Below are 23,452 nucleotides of genomic sequence, written 5' to 3'. Positions count from 1 at the left end.
TAAGAGAGGTTGGACAGCAAGATGGAAGAAAGGAAGTGTTGGTGAAGGTATAGAAAAAGGCTAAAAAGTGACCACAGCTATAGGTTAATGAGAACATGTAATTGCAGGCCTCTGGTCAAATGCAGAGAGAAGCCTTCACATCAATATCCTGAAGGTGAAGGCAGCACTGAAATCTACTCTCCAACAGTTGGATAGGCCACTTGGTAGCGTTGATGAGCGACAACGCGACCCTTAGCCTAAGTCAACAAACAAGGAGGTACTGCATCCCAGCACCTATGTACAGATCACTGCGGTACACCTGTTGGCCAGGTTCATTCCTGGAATAAGGAAATGTGATAACCAACATACTAAGTTGACAGGATAAATCGTTGGGTCAAGAGCCATCCCTTTCACCTTCTGACTTTGTATGGTTCTCCAACAATTGAAATGTTCACAACAAAGATCCCCAACACGCTTCTAGTGTACCACAGTACTTCCCGATACCAGAACAGATAGTGGTGTTGAATGATGCCTTCCAACACTCATGGAAAGGCCTAGACATTTATGCTTCTCTGCCATTTCCCATAATCAAAAGGGTAATCAGTAAAGTGTGGAATATCCCAATCCTCAAAATGACATTAGTAGCATCAAAATGGCCACAAACAGAATGGTACCCGGACATACTGATGATGTTATCCGAGGCTCCAAGACATTTACCCAATTGACAGAATCTTCTCTACCAACCACATCTTCAAAGACACCACAGTTCCCTGACATAGCCCCTCCGTCTCTTCGAGGGTGGAGATTATCCACATTCTCAGAGCAAGAGGTTTATCATGAAACCTTTCACAGATGTCAAGATACCTTGGAAGATTATCTACGGCAGCCTACTAGGCCAATGGTCTATCTTCTGTGATTGGTGATGTAGCAGAGGTACTTCCCTCGGACCCTTTCCTCTTAGTGGGGATTGTCCATGTTTGTTAAAAGTATGAACAATCTTGTCTACCAAGAGAACTAAGATCTTCCTCTTGAAACTTAACAAGGGTTTTCAGGTCTTAGAAAAAAAAGGACCTCTATGAATCACTACCTCGAGCTTCAGATAGATATCTGTCCATCAAACAACTTTTCTTCTTCGTTTGCTTTCAGCAAAATGGGTAGTCGAGCTACATGGACTGTCATATCTCAGCCACAAAGAGGGTTGGGACAACTGACACAGGCATGAAGTCAAAAGGAGTAGGTGTAACATTAGCCTTTCAAAAAAAAGTTTGGAAATGTCAGATGATCTTCCTGGCCCCTTAGATATGGGAATGCATCCAACACTTTCTCCAGCCAAGCTAGGATCAGGATAGACCAGGCAATGGCTGCTGATGACTCAGCAGGTAAACCTATAGGCAATGCCAAACCCCCAATCTTTAGCTCACAAGGATAGTGAGATTGCAGACACTACAAGAAACCATCTAACTTCAGCGTGACTCAAACCACAGTCCAGCAAAACGCCAGGCAAGGACGTTTTCAAAGGGCCATCATAACCGTTATGTGGCTGTAATGGGCTTTGGTGCAGAGAAAACACCATACCAAGTAATTATGCTCTTGATATTAAAATAGAAGTGCTTTTCCCCCATCCTTCTGATAAGGGCTAGTATAGATAGTAATGTAAACTCTTTGATTTACAGAGGCTCGCATTACAGACACGATACTCTTTAAGGGTATCGTTCTTCTGTGACCACCTATCTAAGACGGTACCCAAGCCCTATGCCCTAGTACTCAAGTGATAGGAAATGGAGTAGAGTCAACACCCTTGCTCCCTCATAACGACCAAGCGTTAGAATCCCAAAAACAAGCCAGTTTGGCTACTTCCTCCCTCCTCAGAATAAGTCTCCTATCAAAGGATAAAGGATTGTATCCATATACAGTAGGAGCAAATCGCAAGTAAAAAATGTATTTTTGTTAAATGTACAAACCATCTGTCTTCCAAGTATTACTTCCTGCCTTATCCAACTAGTTCTAGCAAAGGGAGGGAGACCACCGTCCCCCTTTCACGCCAATAACTACCGACACCTGTTTATAAATTATAACAACTGAGGTTTCAGCTGTACCTACTATAGAGCTTAGGTTTGTCTAGTTAAGAAAAATACATGAGACTTTTAAAATTTGTGATTTTATGACTTAAGTTATTTGTGTAAGCTAACACTGATTGCACCTTATAGAACTGCAGTACTGTACACTAATTTTGTGTACAACATGATGTACTGTACTTAAAAGGTAAAATTGATGTTATGTACAAATAAAGTATGAAAGCTAACTGTAAAGCAATATTTTTTACCCAAAAATTTCTACTCAAAATTACAGTACATGAACTAATACTGTAAAAAAAAATCCTACCCATTATTTCAAATAGTCTTACTAACAACTATCATCATTACAAGCCAAACTATAACCCTGGTTGGAAAAGTACAACTGGAGGGGCACTCAGTAAAGTGCAGACCTCTGCCACAGCAGCTTATTTCTTGACCTTGACATGTATTAACTGGAGTGAATTTTCATACGCTCAAATATGAACCAAGTTTGAAGTGTCTGTGACAACAATGTCCAAATTTATGACTGATTACGTGAATTGGACATTTTGCTTGACTGTGACCTTGACCTTCATCTTCCAAAACTTAATCATTTCCAGCATTTTACACAACAGTTAATCCCAGAAAGTATAATTTTCCTATCATTAAAATTGTGGCCAGGAAGCTGTTCATAAACAAACACAAACAGTGGTGAAAACATAACCTGCTTCCAACTTGGTTGGCAGAGGTAACAATCCTATATAGTACAGTATAACCACAAGGGACTCAATTTGGGAAGGCATGACAGTACAGAAAAGAGACAGGATTATAGAATAAAATTATATAAATCCTAATAAAACAGATCTGTAAAGAGATTGCTACAAATTAAGATGAATAACAATACCAAACTGTATAAATAATAGATAAACTATATAATGATACTTATGTCTGCATGCTCCATACAAAGGAATGTACACCAAGAATATGGATTGACGTTCCATCAATCCAATGACCTGATCAAAAAGATCATATAACAATTTGGTCATTGCCAGAATTAAATGAAAAAAATTTTAAATAAGAGAAATCTCATTTAATCACAGTGGCTATAAGGTAATAACAAACTAAAAGCACATTTCCCCCTTCAAACGCTCATTTGGCAAAAGAAAACAAGGGAAACTACCAGCACCATGTCATGTATTTTGATTAAGTATGACATGAAATTTTTGTAAGTATAGTATTTGATACTCAAGTAATTGACACTTGTATTCAAGAATATATATGAAGATAACAATAAACATAACAATCATAATACAGTACTTGTATAAACAAATACTGTAGCATTGGCAAGAGTAATTCTGCAAACTAGCAGCTTATGCTAATGCTTTAAAAATGTTATTTATGAATAGATTTTGATACGGTAAAAACTTTGATACAGCATCTATGATGTTCGTCATCATTTGCGCTGCAGTAATATGATCTGCAAATGCTTCAATACATATGAAAAGTATTATGAAAAATAAATAGTTTCTATTCCAAATTAAAACTACCGCATCACCTACAGCATCAATGTGTTGTCAAAGGATTTTCAATTTTGAAATTTCCAATTACATTATCAATTGATGAATTTAACTTGCTTCCCTTGAAATATGAAAACATATCATGTGACATGGGGTAGGTAATTGATACTCAAACTACAAATTCCTGTATATAAACAGAACACCTTTAATAACCAAATTAAAGGCCTTAAATACCCACAATGCCTGGGCACAGATGTCTTCATAGAAAAAAAATCATCAAAGATAGACAAACTACTCTGATGCTTTATCTGTCCAATCTTATGATTGAAACACTTACACAACTTCTTTACTAACAAGGAGCCAAACTGGACTAAAAAAAAAAAAAATATTTCCTCCTCAAAGGCAAAAAGAAACAATACGAAAACCTAAAACTAGTCAAATACAAGAACAATTAAAACCTCTACCATGCTCAGCTGGAGGACTAAATGTAAGATTAATAATCAATAAAAACAAATTACCAAGTTTGTTATGGCCAACTATTCCTTCCTATTCTATCTAATAGTACAATTGCTGTCAGGAATCTATGGACTGTCCATTCATGATTTAGAGAGCAGAAGCATTCTGTACTTCCAATGACTTGAACCCTCAAAATGATGAAAAAACAGATAAATTCATCTTTTTTAAGGCCTATTGGTCAAAATACTACAACTAATCATATAAGACTATACAGTACTGTATATAGAAATTCTTAATTCATAGCTTTTCACTGTGAGAATAAATGATGAGCACTGTATAACAAAATAGTGAAAAAAATCTGCTAAATAAAGAAGAAAATAATTTTTCATTTAAATATAACCCATACCAGTACAGTATTGTATAACAAACTAATGTGCTTATTTCACTTAATGTATGGGATTCAATCCAAAATTTGAGAAATAACTGTATAAAGATATGCATTTTATGGCCAATATTTACAAAATCACAAGAAACCTATTGTTAAACATTATGTTCACTAACATAATGCCACACTGACTCAGGCTCTAAGTGACATTCGTTGTGCAATATTCACTATATTAAAAGGATACTGTACCATACAGCTAAGACAGGATTTAATAGAGGTTGATAAAACAGAAAACAAGCACAAGACAACTTTAAATATTCAGCATGAATAGAGAGAGAAAGGAAAAAGAATGAGGAAAAACACAGGGATCACGGAAAACCCAAACAAAATGAGGGTAGAAGAGACACTTCAGCTGTGGCCAGCGACTTTTCTAGGAGAGGGACACTCCAAAATCAAACAATTATTCTCTAGTCTTGGGAAGTGCCATGGATTCTGTATCATGTCTTCAACTGTCTTGGAGTAGAGTTCTCTTGCTTGAGGGTACACTCAAGCACACTATTCTATCTTATTTGTCTTCCTCTTGTTATGTTGAAGTTTTTAGTTTACATATAATAGATTTCTTTTAATAATATTCTTAAACTTCTCTTGTTGTATATTCCTTTCCTTACTAAGCTATTTTCCCTGTTGGAGCCCTTGGGCTTATAGCATCATGCTATACCAACTAGGGTTGTAGCTTAGAAAGTAATAATAATAATAATAAAAGGTAAATGAAAGGTCTTACTACCTGGTTGTGACCAGAAGTCAACCTTTACAGCATCTTAAAAAAAAATTGTACTTTTCCATTTTCATTTCTGGCATTTTCTCAACCTTTTCCATATAAAATTGGTTTTTATCTTTGTTAGGTTTTGTTACTTTGCATTCAGTATATGTCACTATATATTGTGCTATAAAATGTACCATACAAATCTTTCATAGCATATGAAAATAATGCAATAAGACAATGATGTTGTGAATAGTTTGATATAAATGTTGTCTACGCTACCATCTTGACAGGACAGTTGACCGCCGAGATGAAACCAGGTCCCCAGTAAAACCCAGAGGTTGTTTCAACAGCCATGAATGACAAGCACTTTCCTTTTCTAATATTTTACACTACAATAAAAAAAAAAACGGGTTTGAAAAAAAAAATTAAACCTGCAGAAGTTATTTACGTAAAAAATCACAAATTTTAAGTAATTTGTATTTTTCCTAGCAGTACTTACCTCGAACTACTTTCTTAGGAGTATCTGGGGATCTCCTCCCAACCAACCAGAATTTTGTGTAGTTTCCCCTTCATTATAGGCTACATAACATACACGAGATTGAAAGAGATTAGATTAGATCTATAAGTTTGGGGTACGTAGTCTGGCGCTGGGATCTGAGGCCATTCAGTACCCAAGTGCAACTAGGGAGAAAACCCTGCAGTTAAACAATGAAGTAAAAGGAAAATAGGAAGATACAAGAAAGGAAGGGAACAGAGGGAAAATAGGAGGATACAAAGCAATTGCAGCTGAGGGCCAAAAGAACACTGCTAAGAACCTCAAGCAATTCCTACAATACAATGTGAGAAGTGCACTGATAAAACTATCTGCTTACTGGAGGGAGAGGGATAGAAAGAGAGAGAAAATGGTGACAAACAACTTAGACCTGGCATAATCAAAATACTGTTGATCACCTGGCAAATCTTCCATAAAATGTATTAGGCTGTCAACCCGATGGAAATTCACAACTCAGCTATGCATCTGTTTTGTCAAAGACGTAGGAAAACTATGCGTCCTTGCTTGTACACGTAAGCAGTTATGGTGATGTTGTTCCTCATCAACAATTGAGATTGTATAACTCAAACCTTCTCAGAAAATTTGTTCTATTTCTAAATCTCTGATGCAGATGAATTTCTGCTAACTACAAACACAAAACGACAAGGTCATCCACGTAAAAAGTCCACCATTCATTCCATGAACCCGAGAACAGTTACACGTCTGAAAGCATAAGTCGAGAGGGACTCCTCAGATGAAGTTTTGTTCATCCAGCTACCGGGCAAAATTGGCTAATAACTGCTGTCTCACTGGAACAGGATAGAATGGGGGATCTCTGCATGCCAACCACGGTTCCTCCAACACAAAAGGATGGATCTTTAGTGGAGATACCTGCAACTCCCCTGAAGAAGGAGATTGCTGATATATTCACTTGATGGAAACTATTTCGCTGCTGCCGTGTCTATCGGCACACCCAGATGCTTGGGTATGAGATTTGACTTCCTCCCTGGTTATCATGACCCAAAATTTGTGACAGAAGGCAAGAAGGCAATCTCAATCCTGTAACAACTGCCTCTCTGAGGAGGATAAGATTGCCAAATTGCCAAGACACTGAACAGTATATCACAGTAGTATCCCAAATGTGTGAATACTCGAGCAAACACCTGGAGAGCCGTGCACAGTTCGAAACACAGGGTCTTGAATTGGTATGCCTGCTTGGCTGAGGAACATACAAACAAATTTGTATTGGGCTATGAGTATACAGTATTGCATTGGTCTGCGAGAAAATCAAGATACGAGCATAGGAATTTGTATTGGGTTATGAGTACTATATATAGCATTGGTCTGTAAAAGAATTAGGATACGAGCATACAAATTTGTAGTGGGTTATGAGTACATTGCATTGGTATGCGACAAAATCAGGATACGAATATACAAATTTGTATTAGGTTATGAGTATATTACATTGGTCTGCGAGCAAAAATTTTGCATTGCATAGACATTTTTTGGGACAAGTGCTAATGACTTGAATCAGTCACGCAGTACCTGTATGCCACCCTCAGTGTTCAAATGCTTTTTACCCCATTTTGTTCACTTGAAAAAAAAAGGTAAAAGCAGTCATTTCTACTTAGGTTCCTTGTCAAAACTGAAGGTAATAATGTAAAAGAAAAGGACGACCAAGTGTCCATAAGGTAAATTAAGTGATTCAGTTAGTGACAGTAAATGTCGTTCAAGAGAGAACTTTCAATATTCTAACAGAACTGCTCATAGAGGGAGCTCGAGCTTCTCCTCCTCTCAATTATTTTCGTTGTTAATTATTTCTTATTCATTACAAAAAGTTCAATAATTAATTACCATTACAATGCCCATAAAAATCCCAAATTTCAAAGTATTTTGTATATTTCTTAACTATACAAACATGAGTTTTTCAACAGGATTACGATTTTAGAGCAGCGGAAACTTTTGTAAAGATTTATAACAAGGTATCAGTAGTTACTGATGGGTGGGTGGCATGGAAATGATCATAAGGTTCCCAACTGCAGTAAACAATAACATGGTTTCCAATCGAGATAAACTATCACAAGGTTTCCAGTCACAGTAAATCATCTTTAGCTTCCTGATCGCAATAATCATCACAATATCAGAGTAAACTATCATAGGGTTCCCGGCCATACATTTCCTATGGAAGCGCCCATCGTGGAGAAAAGCACAAGCCAATCAGTTTGCAGGGTTCAAGGAAACCTTGGTACTAGTCAATGCAAGATAGAGTAGCACAATCAAGCGATGAGAATGGTCATAAGTTTTTATTCCAAATGGAAGAGCAAAAATAAAACAGATACTGTATCAGAAGTTCTGTGACCCAAAAGCCACTAAAGAATGACGCGAAGTATCCGATAGCGTAGCATCAAGCAAGTGCAGTAAACTCCTGAACCTTTCTACGGTAAATGTTTAATCGCGTAGCGACGTCTTATGGTAGTAAACATTTTCAATACATAACCTCTTGCTTCACATATGAGGTGAGAAAGTACTGTACTAAGGTGCCCAACTTACTCAGGTTAGTGACCACTCTACGCATGTACCACACATCTTGGTATGTATCGCTTCCCCTAGTATGCTAATTGGATTCTTTTTTGAGAATTTTGCCTTTGGTACAAGACCAACCAATGTCAGTTACCAAAGGAATGATTCTCCATACACAATTTTTCCCTCTCTCAAAAGCAAGAGAGGGATCTTCTAGGAAGTGCAAGGCCATTGCAGTAATCACTCAAGCTATGCGCTTGATCTTATGAGAAACGACCACAGGTAGTAGGTACAGTATGTGGGCTGTCATCCCAACTATAAGTGAGCAAAGAAGTTGTGTGGCTTTCAGCCTCCAGCAACAACACTCCAAGGAAAAGGATCCTAGGAACTCTAGTGCGTATTAGCAGGTTACAATGACAACTGTCAGTCATCCACACTTATCAGGATAACAGCAAAACTATTCTTTTTCGTTAATATCCCTCGCTCACAACAAACGGCCAACATTTCTAAAATAAAAACAATGATAAAAACAGCCACTTGACGGCACCAGGAGACACCTGTACTCTCAAGCATCTGAAAACAAAGTGGCTACTCAATATGCTAGTGGGCCCCCCATTAGCCAGTAACTACTGCTACCTCATTATTAATCTCAACAGCAGGGTTCCAGCTATACTGTAAGCATACTCTTATTAAAGAATGAAGATCTGTATGTCTGTTGGAACAAGTGAGTGTATAGGTAAGTATATTTATATACATATGAACTGCATTGAGTGAATTTCCTTTATTTCTAATGGGAAATTTTTTTTTATAATATGAACAATTCAAGTTGCAACCTCACTCCCAGAACAAATTAAACTTGTAAACCGAGGTACTAGTGTACTTCCAAGAGAACTTATGAATGGCTAGTTTGAAGTATGAATCTTCAGATCCACAACAATCATGAAGTCTTCTGCAAGGGCTTCCGGTGATATTAATACAGTACACCAATGCTATTGATCAGCAAAGTTTTCCAAAAGCATGGCAGGAATCCAAATACTCTCGGAAGTAGAGAAGTAAGAACTTGAACTTAAGTGTCCTTCTTAGGTCAAACTCATTGGTATTAGTCAGCAAGGAAGAATTTCCAGCACATAGTGGAGTGCGGCAATCAGCTCATTCCACGAACACTGAAAAACTTGCCGAATTACATTCAAATTCTCCCTGAAACATACTCCCTAAGATTAAGCCCGGGTCGTATATTTATCAGCTTCAGCGATCGGCAAACTTGATGAGGAAAGCAAAGTGTTCAAGTTTCTCGGATATTGTCATTAATGATGCCAGAGGCCAGAGAAGACTGATCTTTCCTGTTTCTCAAGGAATACGCCCACCCTTAACGGGGAACCAAATCTACTCTCAATATACAGATAATTGTAAATAATCATGCCCTTCAAAAACAGAGGAAGTGTGCTCCTATGGCTGGTTTAGTCAAACCGATGAGTGACCATTCCTTCTCTGTTTAATCCTGAACGTTAAGGAACTGCGGAACTGCAGCACCCACTAATTTCTGTAAATATTATCTATAATATTCAGCATGATTTCTTTAATTCTTTTTATCTACTTGTAGAATAATTATAATCATTAATCTTAATGTCAGTAGCCATCCTTCAGTTTATGAATAAAATACAAAAATTCTTTGTATAGAACTGTGTACTTCACAGTTACAGCTGTGTGATGCTTGGCTATTGTGCGCATGCACATATAGGAACCAGCACACGAATCTGAGATGGTAAGAGCACTGTTGCTCTTGCAGTGCCAACCTTGGCGTATTGGTGAAAGGTAGTTTTTATTTTGTTACTCCACATGTCGCGCTGGAAAAACATGTACCATATTCTTTAAGTGATAAAAGTGTAGAATCATATTATCCTTCTTTAGCTATTCTATATGATTAAGTTTTGTTATGTTCATTTATACTGTATTCCCTTTTATTCTCTTCTTCTCATGACTACAATAAGAGGGAGAAAGCTGCTTTTCAAAACTAAAATAAAAAAACTGTTCTAAGAAGGACTATAAATTTGAAAGACTAAATACACTTGTAATGCTTTCAAAGGACAAAATTTCCTCAGTTGTCATCCAGAGATCAATGAGAAAACTATTGATCTTTTTGTGGGAATTACTATTATTATTATTATTGTTACTACCTAAGCTACAACCCTAGTCTGAAAAATGCTATAAGCCCAAGGGCTCCAACATGGAAAAATTACTCGGTGAGGAAAGGAAATAAGGAAATAAATAAATGATATGAGAAATAGTGAACAATCAAAATAAAATATCTTAAAAAGAGTAACATCAAAACAGATATTTCATATGCGGTATAACTATAAAATTAAAAGAAGAAGAATGGATTTCATATTCAAATGAATGGATCAAGCTTAAACAGTAACAATTTAGGTTATATGGTATTGAGTAAAATGTTTTTGTTGTTTTTGGGGTTTTATCAAGTTTCTGAATAAATGTTCTTATACATGTTTGTCTCCTTTTACACAATATTAAACTCAATCATAGTCTATCTGGGGAGGAGAAGATCTGAGACCCTTAGCTCCAAAAGGCGTAGGATAAGATGACGATGTGGTCAGTCAACAGAGGCCACATGGTACAAATGATACAAAAGACTCTACCGTTGCCTATTGAATAACAAAGTATATATGTACTAGACACGCTAATCAAGCCAAATCGCTTTCTTATACTGTATGCAATTTTTGTTGGAAACAACCTTCTCTATTAAATCAATTTTCATTTTCTAATTTCCCACATCACTAGAGTCCACGTGCCATATGCAAACCGCCAAAATGATCAGCTTCACACCTTTATTTTGGCAGCGACTCCATCTTTTATATTTTGAAACTATTCTTTCAATGACCGTTACTGAGCAATGGTTGCAAGCATTCCTATTATACATTCATTTACCTTTGTTTTATACACAAAACTATTCATATGTTGTTGTAGAGATAAACGTAATTTCCAGTTTTCTCAAAGCCTGAAACACCGTAGTTATTGTATATTCAAATACCAAATAATGGAGCAATTGATCATACTGTTTCTGCCTTGGAAAAGAAAAATTTTATTTGTGGAAAAAAAAATACTTTTCAAACCTCGAAGCAATAAGGTAAGACACTTAAAAATTTGGTCACTCCAGAGTGGTAGGCACAAGAGACAGGATAACGTCCTAAATAATGACCATACATACATATGATCGGCACCCATGGTTCCTCTCTATCCAAACTAGCACCTGAGTGCCAGGAAATAGCTGCTGATTTAGCAGGTAGAGCTATAGATCCATTAATACCCATATCCCTTGCCCACAGACAGTGGGGTTGCAGGCACTACTGAAAAATGTATGGCTTAAGTAGGGCTTGAGCTAAGTAAGGATGTGGCTTCAATGTTAAGTGATGAACCTTAGGGATGTATTCTTGTGTTTCTTTCTACAGTAAAACATGGGTTTTGAGGTGTTTCGATCACTTTTCTTCACAAACTGTTAATATTTTTGAGACACATAATTGCCTTCACCAACAAATCAGCCAAATTCAGATGGAAATGTGTACCTGTAGGAAGTTGAGTCACAGTTTGACATAAGAGTAAAGATGTCCTAACCTAACTTATCACAACCTCACTATCAAAGAAATTATACGATGCACCCAACCTTCTACAAACTACCAAAATAGTTTGAAACACATGAAAATACATCAGGTTAATCATACAGTATTTCACCTAATTCATGGGAACAATTTAGTGTATTTACAATGTAAATTTCATTAAATACAGGTTTGGTATATACTTTGATTTTTAGCAAAATACACAAACCATATTATTTCCTACTAGTATCTTGTATTTTATGCATTTCTGACAACAAAGAATATTGGGGCAAACCTCACATTCATGGGTTTTCCTATACTCCCTCATCAAAACAATTAAGGGGGATCCCCATGGTAAACCAGGGTTTTGAGTGGGGAAACACCAAAAACAAGTCATTTGCAGCAGTAATAATGGTGAAAAATGTATAATAAACACAAGATAACCAGCAGGAAAAACATATGGTTCATGCAAGTGGCGGGAAATTTAAGTATCCAAATTACGAATAATTCATATAATATCCCTCAAATGGTTTTTGCTGCACCGTGGCTCACCTCGGTCCTAAATAAACTTAATCTCACTGTTCCTCTGTTCTGGCAAGCGGTACAAAGATGAAATGCGCGCACCAATCATGTGGGCCATTATTTCAGGGATATTTTTTGGTTCAAATGACAAAAATAGCTATACAGTACAGTTGACTGAACAGTGTGTGTATTCAACATAATTGCCAAAAGATTGAAATTACAATCAACTTAAAAAATGTCGACATCGTCTTATGACGGTAGTCATGCTAAAACTTAAGGGGGGGGGGAAATGGCTGTTGTAAACAATATCCGGGAACTTGCGCATAAATAATTGGACCATGCGCAGTCACTCATAATCAGTTTCCAAAAAGTAACCAATGGACTTAGGCAATGAAATGGTGTTTACATTTTAATCAATGGGCAAGTTATCATGCCCCAACAGCTAAACTAGCCAGCAATCATTAATTTCTTATTGCGAATTCCTATTTTGATAGAAATTAATGTACAGTACAGTATCACATATTAACCCAAATTTCTAACAAAGCCAAGAGAGAAAATTCTGAGAAGTCAAGGGCAATGGTGGAGCTCTTATGGTAAACTCTAATAATGATCTTGCCAATCATCTCTTAGGGATACTTACAAAACTGTCACTATCCCGAAAAGCATTATTATCCCAGGGAGATTCCCAATAATTAGTTTACAGGAAGGCAGTCAAAGATCTCAAACAAGTTACCGCAAATATAGGGACTTATAAAACAGATGGTTTACCTATTTTCATCATCCTCTCCTACACCTATTGATGCAGAGTGCCTCAATTAGATTTCGCTAGTTGTAACTATCTTGAGCTTTTAATATTTTACTTCTCCATTCACTACCTCAGACTTCAAGCTTCATGGTCCACAGCCATGTAGGGCTGGGTTTTCAACTCTTCTTGTGTCTTGTGGAGTCCAGTTAAATGTTTGGTGAACTAATCTCTCTTGGGGAGTGCAAAGAGTATGCCCAAACTATCTCCATCTACCCCTCACCATGATCTCATCCACATATGACACTTGAGTAATCTCTTATAGTTTCATTTCTAATCCTATCCTGCCATTTCACTCCCATTATTCTTCTGAGGGCTTTGTTCTTGAACCTACAAAATCTGTTTGTTACCTATTCTGCTATCCAGTAAATGTTAGTTCCTTGGGGATGATGGGATGAATACCTCCAGTTTTTAGGCATTTTGACATTTCTACAAATGTAGCCAGGCCCAGTCTTCAATTTACAGTTGTTTCGTACTATGGGAGTTTCAAACCAAGTTGTTTCATACCAAAGCAATTTGTACCCAAGGTGTTTCATACCACATTCCCAAAACATTTCGAACCACAACCCATGTTGATTCGTACCATCCTGCCATACAAAATTGAACCAGTATAGTCATTTAGTTCAATTTATGAATACGATCCTATGACTACTTGCAGGTAGACCTACTGGTGAAACCACTGATACGAAGTACAAAGTTGAACAGTGCTGTGAATGCAACAACCACGTTATGATATATATCACTTATGTGACTTATTGCTGTTTTACCTTGTTCATGGAAATGTTTGTGTAGTCTACATGCTTTTAGTGATTCGTTGTTGTTATATGGTTATAGTACTTTATTATATAAATTATATATTTGCCTGTTTTCTTTGTGTTTATGGTGAATGTATGTCAAAGTTTTTTCAAATCAGAAGATTCCTAAGATTATAGTTATATTACAAACTTACTAAAACATACTTAAAGAAAATTTCAGAAAATTGTACGCTGTGGAGATGGCTATCTGTTCTGTTGTAAATATGCTAGAAATGATGGATGAAAACAAATGTGATATTTTAATATAACTTGATCTTAGTGGTCCTTTTTATACAGTTGAGCATGAACTGCTACTAGATGACCAACTGTCCATCAGTCTTGAAGATCAAGGTTTTGAATATGTAAAAGACTACTTGGTTGACAGAAACTACTTGTGCAAATTGGAAACTCTCATTCATCACATGAACCACTAAACAGTGTGTATACATATTAAAAGTTGTCACAACCCGATGTCCAAAATATCTAAGAGAATTGGTACTTATTGTGCAGCCAACAAATCATGTTGACACAACAATAGTTACAGATGGTTTCAAATTATTGGAACCTAGATATGTCTACGCATTAATCCCAACTACTCAATCGATGATTAAAAGAAAACAAACTCTTGCTGCATTCTTAGGGGAAGCAGCAAATTCGCCAGTGTAAATGAACACCCGTTGAGATACTACCGCTAGAGAGTTATGGGGTCCTTTGACTGGCCAGAGAGAACTACATTGGATCCTTCTCTCTGGTTACAGTTCACTTTCCCTTTACCTACACATACACCATATAGTCTGGCATATTCATTACATATTCTCCTCTGTTCTCATACACCTGACAACACAGTGATTATTGAACAATTTTTCTTCACCAAAGGGGTTAAATACTGTTACTTTCTTCTTGTCAAGGGTAGAAGAGACTCTTTAGTTATGATAAGCAGCTTTCCTAGAAGGACACTCCAAAATCAAACCATTATTCTCTAGTCTTGGGTAGTGCCATAACCTCTGTACCATGGTCTTCCACTGTCTAGGATTAGTGTTTTCTTGTTTGAGGGTACACTCGGGAACACTACTGTATCTAATTTCTTTTCCTCTTTTTTCTTTAAAGTTTTTATAGTTTATATAAGAAATTTTTATTTTAATGTGACTGTTAAAACATTTTATTTTTATTTTTTTTTCCTTTCCCCACTAGGCTATTTTCCCTGTTGGGGCCCCTGGGTTTATAGCATCCTGCTTTTCCAACTAGAGTTGTAGCTTGTCAAGTAGTAGTAATAATAATAATAATAATTTAGATCAACACCAGAATTGGCTTTTGTTTAGGCTTGTTTATGTGTAATAAGTTTGAAATACAATCTCAAGGGAGTGTACTATTGGTCTATCAAAAGTACTACATTACAAAGGCATGGAGTGAAGTTCAACTATTTGTAGATGATACACAATTTTACTTCAAACATGATATTGACAACACTACTGAAACTGTAAACCGAATTCTCGTTTGTGTTATGGAATGGATGGCAATCAAACAACTAAAATTAAATGAAAACAAAACTGAGTTCATGGTGGTGGGAAAGAAAAATAGCCTAAGAAACTTGGGGGACATTCAAATGACCATAAATAACAACTCTGCTCGCATATCTAGTAAAGTTCATAATCTAGGGGTATATCTCTTGACTGTAACTTAATCTTTCAATGCTCAAATAAATAATGTAGTACAAATTGCTGGACATCCTCATAGAAACATTGCTTTCATAAATTAGTACCTGGATGAACATGATGTAAACAAACTTGTGATAAACTGTGTTATCACCAGGATTGACTACTGTAACTCCATCTACCACAATATACCAAAAGTGCAACTTAAGAAATTACATAACATAATAAACAGAGGAGCAAGGCTGATAAAAGGTGTCCCACCCCGAGAAAGGATCCCTCCTACACTAAATGATTTACACTGGCTGCCTATTAAAGCAAGAATTGAGTTTAAAATACATACAATAGCCCATCAAGATATCAGAACCAGACGTCCAAATATCTAAGAGAATTGCAACATATTGTGCAGCCAACAAATTGTGTTGAAACGAGAATTGTTATAGATGGTTTCAAATTACTGGAATCTAGATAAATGTCAATCGTAGGTTCTAGAGCTTTTAAATAAGCAGACCTCAGACTATACAGTATTCTCCCACTAGATATCCGAAACTGATAATATTAAGGTTTTCAAGAGGAAACCGAAGACTGTCTTGTTCTCTAAGTACTTTGATAGTGTGGATTTAACAATAAACAAGCAATATGCAGTATGAAATGCTGAATGCCATGAAATGCATATGTTAAAATGACTGTGAAGGTCCTGTAGAGAGTAGGATTCCCCTGCCGTGTACAACCAGAAAAGCAGTCCTTAAAGCAAAGTAAATTAAGCAAAAACACAAACAAAACAAAACTCTACGATCATTCTAGTCAATATGGCACTTTGTTTCAGCAATTCATTAATAGCTTTAATCCCAACTACAGTATTGAAATGATAAATTCAGAGATAAATTGTATTTTTCCCTAATTAATACAAACCAGTACTGTAGTTATTTATGTGGATTATCTTTCGGCAACGCTGACAGGTAGCCATTAGACTAAAAGTGCGAGGTGGAAACCCTGCCTAACTGCTTGAGCGGGTAGGCTGGGGGTGGCTGGGAGGTACCCAGCCGCAATGAAGACTACAGGAAGGCAGACTTGCCATCGTCCTCATTAGCCACATTATTTCCACTTAATCAACTATTACAAGAGAAAAGTCTCCTGCTGCATTCTTAGGAGATGCAGCAAGTTCGCCAGTGTAAATAAAACTACATATATAGGCTAACTGATAGCTCTAATACAATCATATTTGGATCAACACCAAAACTAGCTTTTGTTGAGGCTTGTTTATGCGTAATAAGTTTGAAATACAATAGTGTTTGGAATGTTACAAAATGTTAAGAAAATATAAATTTTACATCCTTTACCCAATACCATCCTACTACAACACCTATACTATGTATAGAAGAGCACAGTACACAAACACTTCCCAGTCACTGTTCTATTTTTAATTAGACTTTGCATACAGTATTATCCTTATTAGCTTATTATCAATCAAGTCATATAACCCATAACATACTCCTCGCATTCACATTGACTGTTCAACTTTGTACTGTATTTTGTATCAACAGTACCACCAGTATCTGCAATTAAAGACATTTGAATGACTATACCGATATGGTCTCGGTTCTATTTGGTATGACAGGTTGGTACGAACCCCTGTACAAAATCAACTTGGGAACATGGTATGCAACAACTTTTGTACAAATCGCTTTGGTACGAAACAACTTGGGTGGTGGTATGAAACGACTTTGGAATATGGTGCAAAACGACTTTGGAACATGGTACGAAACAACTTTGGAACATAGTACAAAACAACTTGGGTACAAATCGCTTTGGTACGAAACAACTAGAGTAAAAATTGCTTTGCTACGAAACAACTTGGATGGTGGTATGAAACGACTTGGGAACATGGTACGAAACAACTTTGGTACAAATTGCTTTGGTACGAAACTAGCCTAGTATGAAACAACATGCTAACCAAGTCTTCTCGAACTTCTTGGCTTATTAAAATTAGTTCCAATGAAAAGAACTATTGTTCCTCAGCACATTTGTTACACAGGCTAAGGCTAGGTTAGGTTACAGTCTTAGACATTTAGATTTCAGTTCTAAATAAATGACATTCATAGATTTTTACTTTGAAAAATATCATAGTAAATACTTATAATATCATATTTGTGTTAATGTGATCAGGTATTTTCATAAGAAAATAATGTTCCTTTAAATAGATTTTCTTCAACACATTTTTCCCGAAAAAGCTCCAATGTTTTGTTTGGAAAACAATTCACTTAAATTTCCCTTAATAATGAAACCTAACATCTGTAATAATGTTGAATAAAAACTGATTTTGAAAATATATTAGAGTTGTAGGGAAATACTAACCTAAACACCCGCTGTTCCCACTAGGTGTTCCCCATTGCCATGGGATATATTAGGGTATATCTCACTAACTATTCATTAGCCCTAAAAATAAATGTCATTTCTAAATTAAAGGAGATTTTCCTATAAAATAAACATGATTTTTATTTGAAAATATTGTTCTGATCGGAACTATAATAAAACCGAATAAATAGGCGACAAAAATATTCAAAAGGATTGATTGATTGATTTGGAGTTTTGTATCAATCAATCAATAAAAATACTACCAAGACAGTCACTGAAAATACTACCTAGACAGTCAGTGAAAATACTACCGAGACAGTCACTGAAAACACTGCCGAGACAGTCACTGAAAATACTACTGAGTCACTAGAAATACTACCGAGACAGTCACTGAAAATACTACCGAGACAGTCACTGAAAATACTACCGAGACAGTCACTAGAAATACTGCCGAGACAGTCACTGAAAATACTACCGAGACAGTCACTAGAAATACTGCCGAGACAGTCACTGAAAATACTACCGAGACAGTCACTGAAAATACTACCGAGTCACTAGAAATACTACCGAGACAGTCACTAGAAATACTAACGAGACAGTCACTAGAAATACTGCCGAGACAGTCACTCGAAATACTGCCGAGACAATCACTAGAAATACTGCCGAGACAGTCACTGAAAATACAACCGAGACAGTCACTGAAAATACTACCGGGACAGTCACTGAAAATACTACCGGGACAGTCACTGAAAATACTACCGGGACAGTCACTAGAAATACTACCGAGAGTTACTACAAATACTCCCGAGACAGTCACTAGAAATACTGCCAAGACAGTCACTAGAAATACTGCCGAGACAGTCACTAGAAATACTGCCGAGACAGTCACTAGAAATACTGCCGAGACAGTCACTAGAAATACTGCCGAGACAGTCACTAGAAATACTGCCGAGACAGTCACTGAAAATACTACCGGGACAGTCACAAGAAATACTACCGGGACAGTCACAAGAAATACTACCGGGACAGTCACTGAAAATACTACCGGGACAGTCACAAGAAATACTACCGGGACAGTCACTGAAAATACTACCGGGACAGTCACAAGAAATACTATCGGGACAGTCACTAGAAATACTACCGAGAGTTACTACAAATACTGCCGAGACAGTTACTAGAAATTCTGCCGAGACAGTCACTAGAAATATTGCCGAGACAGTCACTAGAAATAATGCCGAGACAGTCACTAGAAATAATGCTGAGACAGTCACTAGAAATACTGCCGAGACAGTCACTGAAAATACTACCGAGACAGGTACTAGATATACTGCCGAGACAGTCACTAGAAATACTGCCGAGACAGTCACTAGAAATACTGCCGAGACAGTCACTAAAAATACTACCAAGACAGTCACTGAAAATACTACAGACAGTCACTGGAAATACTGCCGAGACAGTCACTACAAATACTGCCGAGACAGTCACTCGAAATACTGCCGAGACAGTCACTGAAAATACAACCGAGACAGTCACTGAAAATACAACCGAGACAGTCACTGAAAATACTACCGGGACAGTCACTAGAAATACTGCCGGGACAGTCACTAGAAATACTACCGGGACAGTCACTAGAAATACTACCGGGACAGTCACTAGAAATACTACCGGGACAGTCACTAGAAATACTACCGGGACAGTCACTAGAAATACTACCGGGACAGTCACTAGAAATACTACCGAGTTACTACAAATACTGCTGAGACAGTTACTAGAAATTCTGCCGAGACAGTCACTAGAAATACTGCCGAGACAGTCACTAGAAATAATGCCGAGACAATCACTAGAAATACTGCCGAGACAGTCACTAAAAATACTACCGAGACAGGTACTAGAAATACTGCCGAGACAGTCACTAGAAATACTGCCAAGACAGTCACTAGAAATACTACCAAGACAGTCACTGAAAATACTACAGACAGTCACTGAAAATACTACCGAGACAGGTACTAGAAATACTGCCGAGACAGTCACTGAAAATACTACCAAGACAGTCACTGAAAATACTGCCGAGACAGTCACTGAAAACACTACCGAGACAGTCACTGAAAACACTACCGAGACAGTCACTGAAAATACTACAAAGACAGTCACTAGAAATACTGCCAAGACAGTCACTGAAAACTACCGAGTCACTGAAAATACTACAAAGACAGTCACTAGAAATACTGCCGAGACAGTCACTGAAAATACTACAGTCACTAGAAGTAAGGTATTATTGTACTATATTTCAGGGTAATGTAACCTAGGGAAAATACTACCGAGACAGTCACTGAAAATACTACCAAGACAAGTCACTAATAAAATAGCATGAGACAGGGTATGCAGTATTGATAAAAGTAAAAATAAGTAAAAAAAAAAAAAAAAAACCTTCTTACCTGGCAGAGTTCTCGACGATATCCCTGATCTTGTTCATTTTAGAAGAGTCCTGGGGCACCATTTTCCACGGGGCGTCGCCGTTAGTAGCCGAAGTAGTAGTCGTCGTCCCGTTCGAGTGACACTCGCCAAGAGATTGGTTATTGTTATTATTACTGCTATTATGAATGGTCTTTGAATCGCCGATGATACCACTACCACTATTACTACTACTACTACTACCACCGCCACTGCCACCAGAGACCATCACCCCCACCACTCCGTTACTCTGACCACCACTATTCGCCAAAGACACGCCGTCCCCCCTCATAGTAACCATATCAGAAAGCTGTATGGTTCCTTCACCAACTACATCCATAACATTATGGACGATATCACGAAAAGAGGTCTTGGTAAACCACGAAAGATACGAAAGAGAGAGAGAAAGAGAGCACTTCTTAATTCAATTCCACCATCTTGCCTTCACAATCAGCTGAACCAACAATCAGCTGGCCCCTAAATGTCCCATGGTTAATGTTGTCGAGATTCGGTACACTACCGCCTCTTCTAATATCGTAATATCTTGATTTTAGATATCATTTAATGGTTTTTACAAGCAAAAACGTTGAAAACTTTTTCTTTTCGACTTTACTCCAAAATCTAAAAAGTATTCGATGATTTTACAATAAAAGTCCACGATGCCTTAAGGTTTGTCTATAATAAGGAATTTAAAGCCAGTTACAAGCAAAAATATCGAAAAATATTTTTCTTAACTTCATTCTAAAATATTTAAAACATTCGATAATTTTTCATTAAAAATCCATGATACCTTTGGGTTTGTCTATAATGAGGAAGATGACATTCCCTGTACTGCGCCCTAAAGCCGCGCCGACACCCAAAATGGAGAACACGACGTCACTCTACAGACAAAGAGATTTAAAAATGGTTGCCTACGGTTATTTTTTGCACGTATTTATCGCAATTTTGGCCTTACTGTGATCCATTTCCATTAGATATATATAATTAAGAGATGTTTTATATTATTCTAAATAATAATTAAAGCCTAATTAGATGTATTTAAAAATCTACCGAGAATATTTTTTGTTTTATTTTTTCATTCAATTGCGAACATGAATTCCATTGGCGATCGATTGTGATATAAAAATATTTTCAAGATGAGCAAAATATAAATATTCATTATACATTATATAACAACTAGAACAAAAGGGGAAGAAAATACAGAACTAAATTCGGCGGTCGATCGGATCTATTTAAATATGCGACGGCTTCTTTGTCTAAAAGACTATAGGTTGAATAAGTAAATAGCCTTTAAAACCCGTAAAATATCATTGGTAAATACTGTAGATCACACAACAGTTCTTTTATTGCACGAAAAACCTAAATGAAATAGCACGTGGAATCGCGTTTGATAATCTTCGGTAGTTCATGGCATTTAAAGTAACATATATCTCAACGTTATATCGTAACTATTGCTTCTCTTAGGCATTCATTATTTTCTTAGTGTTTATATTTCTTAACCTGATTATTTTCATGTGTATTCTATTATAACCCCCCCCCTCTCTCTCTCTCTCTCTCTCTCTCTCTCTCTCTCTCTCTCTCTCTCTCTCTCTCTCTCTCTCTCTCTCTCTCTCTCTCTCTCTCTCTCTCGATTTATTGGGTCCTTTGAATGCCCAGACATTGGCTCCCTCTCTCTGGTTACAGCTCCCTTTTCCTTTGCCTACAAATAAACCGAATAGTCTGGCTTATTCTTTACACATTATACTCTGTCCCCATAGACTGAGATTACCAAACAATTGTTCTTAACTCAAAAACTCTGCTTCTTCGGTGGCTACCTTCCTCTCGATAAGGGTAGAGTGACTTTAGCTATGGCAAGTAGCTCTTCTTGGAGAAGGAAACTCCAAAATCAAACCATTGTTCTCTATCCTTAGGTAGTGCCATAGCCTTTGTACCACTGCTTAAGGAAACTCTCGGGCACGCTATTCTGTCTTATTTCTCTTCCTCTTGTTTTTATAGTTTATATATGGAAGGTAATTTCTGGCTTTTCCTTTCATTTCCTTTCCTCAAATTACCTGAAATTACACACAAAAATCAAGCTACATATCAGTTTAGTGAGATCAGTGTTACTGTATGGACATGAGTCGTGGTATGACAATGAAACAATATCCAACAGATTTTGTAGATTTGAGAACAAAACCCTCAGAAGAATATTGGGAGTTAAATTACAGTACAGGATTAGAAATGAAACTATAAGAGAGATTACTCGAATGCCATATGTGGATGAGATCATATGAGAGGTAGATGGAGATGGTTTGGGCATGCTCTTCCCACTCCTCAAGAGAGATTAGTTCACACAACTTTCAACTGGGCTCCCCAAGGCACTAGAAGAGTTGGAAGATCCAGAACTACATGGCTAAGGACTATGAAGCGCGAAGTAGGAGATGACGAATGGAGAAGTATAGATTTAAAAGCTCAAGATAGAAGCGACTGGTGAAATCTAACTGAGGCCATTTGCGTCATTAGGCGTAGGAGGAGATGATGATGACGACATATGAAAGGTATATTTTGATGATGCTATTGTTCTTAAAATATTCTATTCTAATTGCCATTACTTCTCTAGTAGTTTATTTATTTCTTTGTTTCCTTTCCTCACTGAGCTATTTTTGCCTGTTGGAGCCCTTGGGCTTATGGAATCTTGCTTTTCCAACTAGGGTTATAGCTTAGCTTGTAATAATAATAATAATAATAATAATAATAATAATAATATCCTACCCATGTTAATTTTTTTTACATATTAGAATATGCTCTATTTTAGTTTTCTCTCGTATCCATGTTGCTCTTTTTATGTCTCCTAGTGTTATACCTATCATTATTCTTTCCATAGCTCTTTAAGTTGTAAGCAGCTTATGTTCTAAGGCATTGATAAGGCTCCAAGTGTCTGATTATTATTATTATTATTATTATTATTATTATTATTATTATTATTATTATTATTATTATTATTATTATTATTATTATTATTATTATTATTATTATTAGCTAAGCTACAACTACAACCCAAGTTGGAAAAGCAAGATCATACAAGCCCA

General features: G+C 36.8%; 1 protein-coding gene across 2 annotated transcripts in view; it reads right to left on the bottom strand.

Annotated features, from left to right (window-relative positions):
• Positions 1 to 20,876, bottom strand: part of LOC137631020 (uncharacterized) — a 326,574-nt gene extending 305,698 nt beyond the window's left edge. For both annotated transcript variants that reach the window (XM_068362569.1, XM_068362570.1), the window contains exon 1: positions 20,369 to 20,876. In XM_068362569.1, coding sequence (XP_068218670.1) covers positions 20,369 to 20,724 — 356 coding nt within the window. In that variant the 5' untranslated portion in view covers positions 20,725 to 20,876. The remainder of the gene's footprint in view (positions 1 to 20,368) is intronic.
• Positions 20,877 to 23,452: the final 2,576 nt, after the last annotated feature.

This window comes from Palaemon carinicauda, chromosome 39 (genome assembly GCF_036898095.1).
Source record: "Palaemon carinicauda isolate YSFRI2023 chromosome 39, ASM3689809v2, whole genome shotgun sequence".
Taxonomy (NCBI): Eukaryota; Metazoa; Arthropoda; class Malacostraca; order Decapoda; family Palaemonidae; genus Palaemon; species Palaemon carinicauda.
The sequence above is the reverse complement of the archived record's forward strand: the minus strand, read 5'-3'. Positions and strand labels throughout refer to the sequence as shown.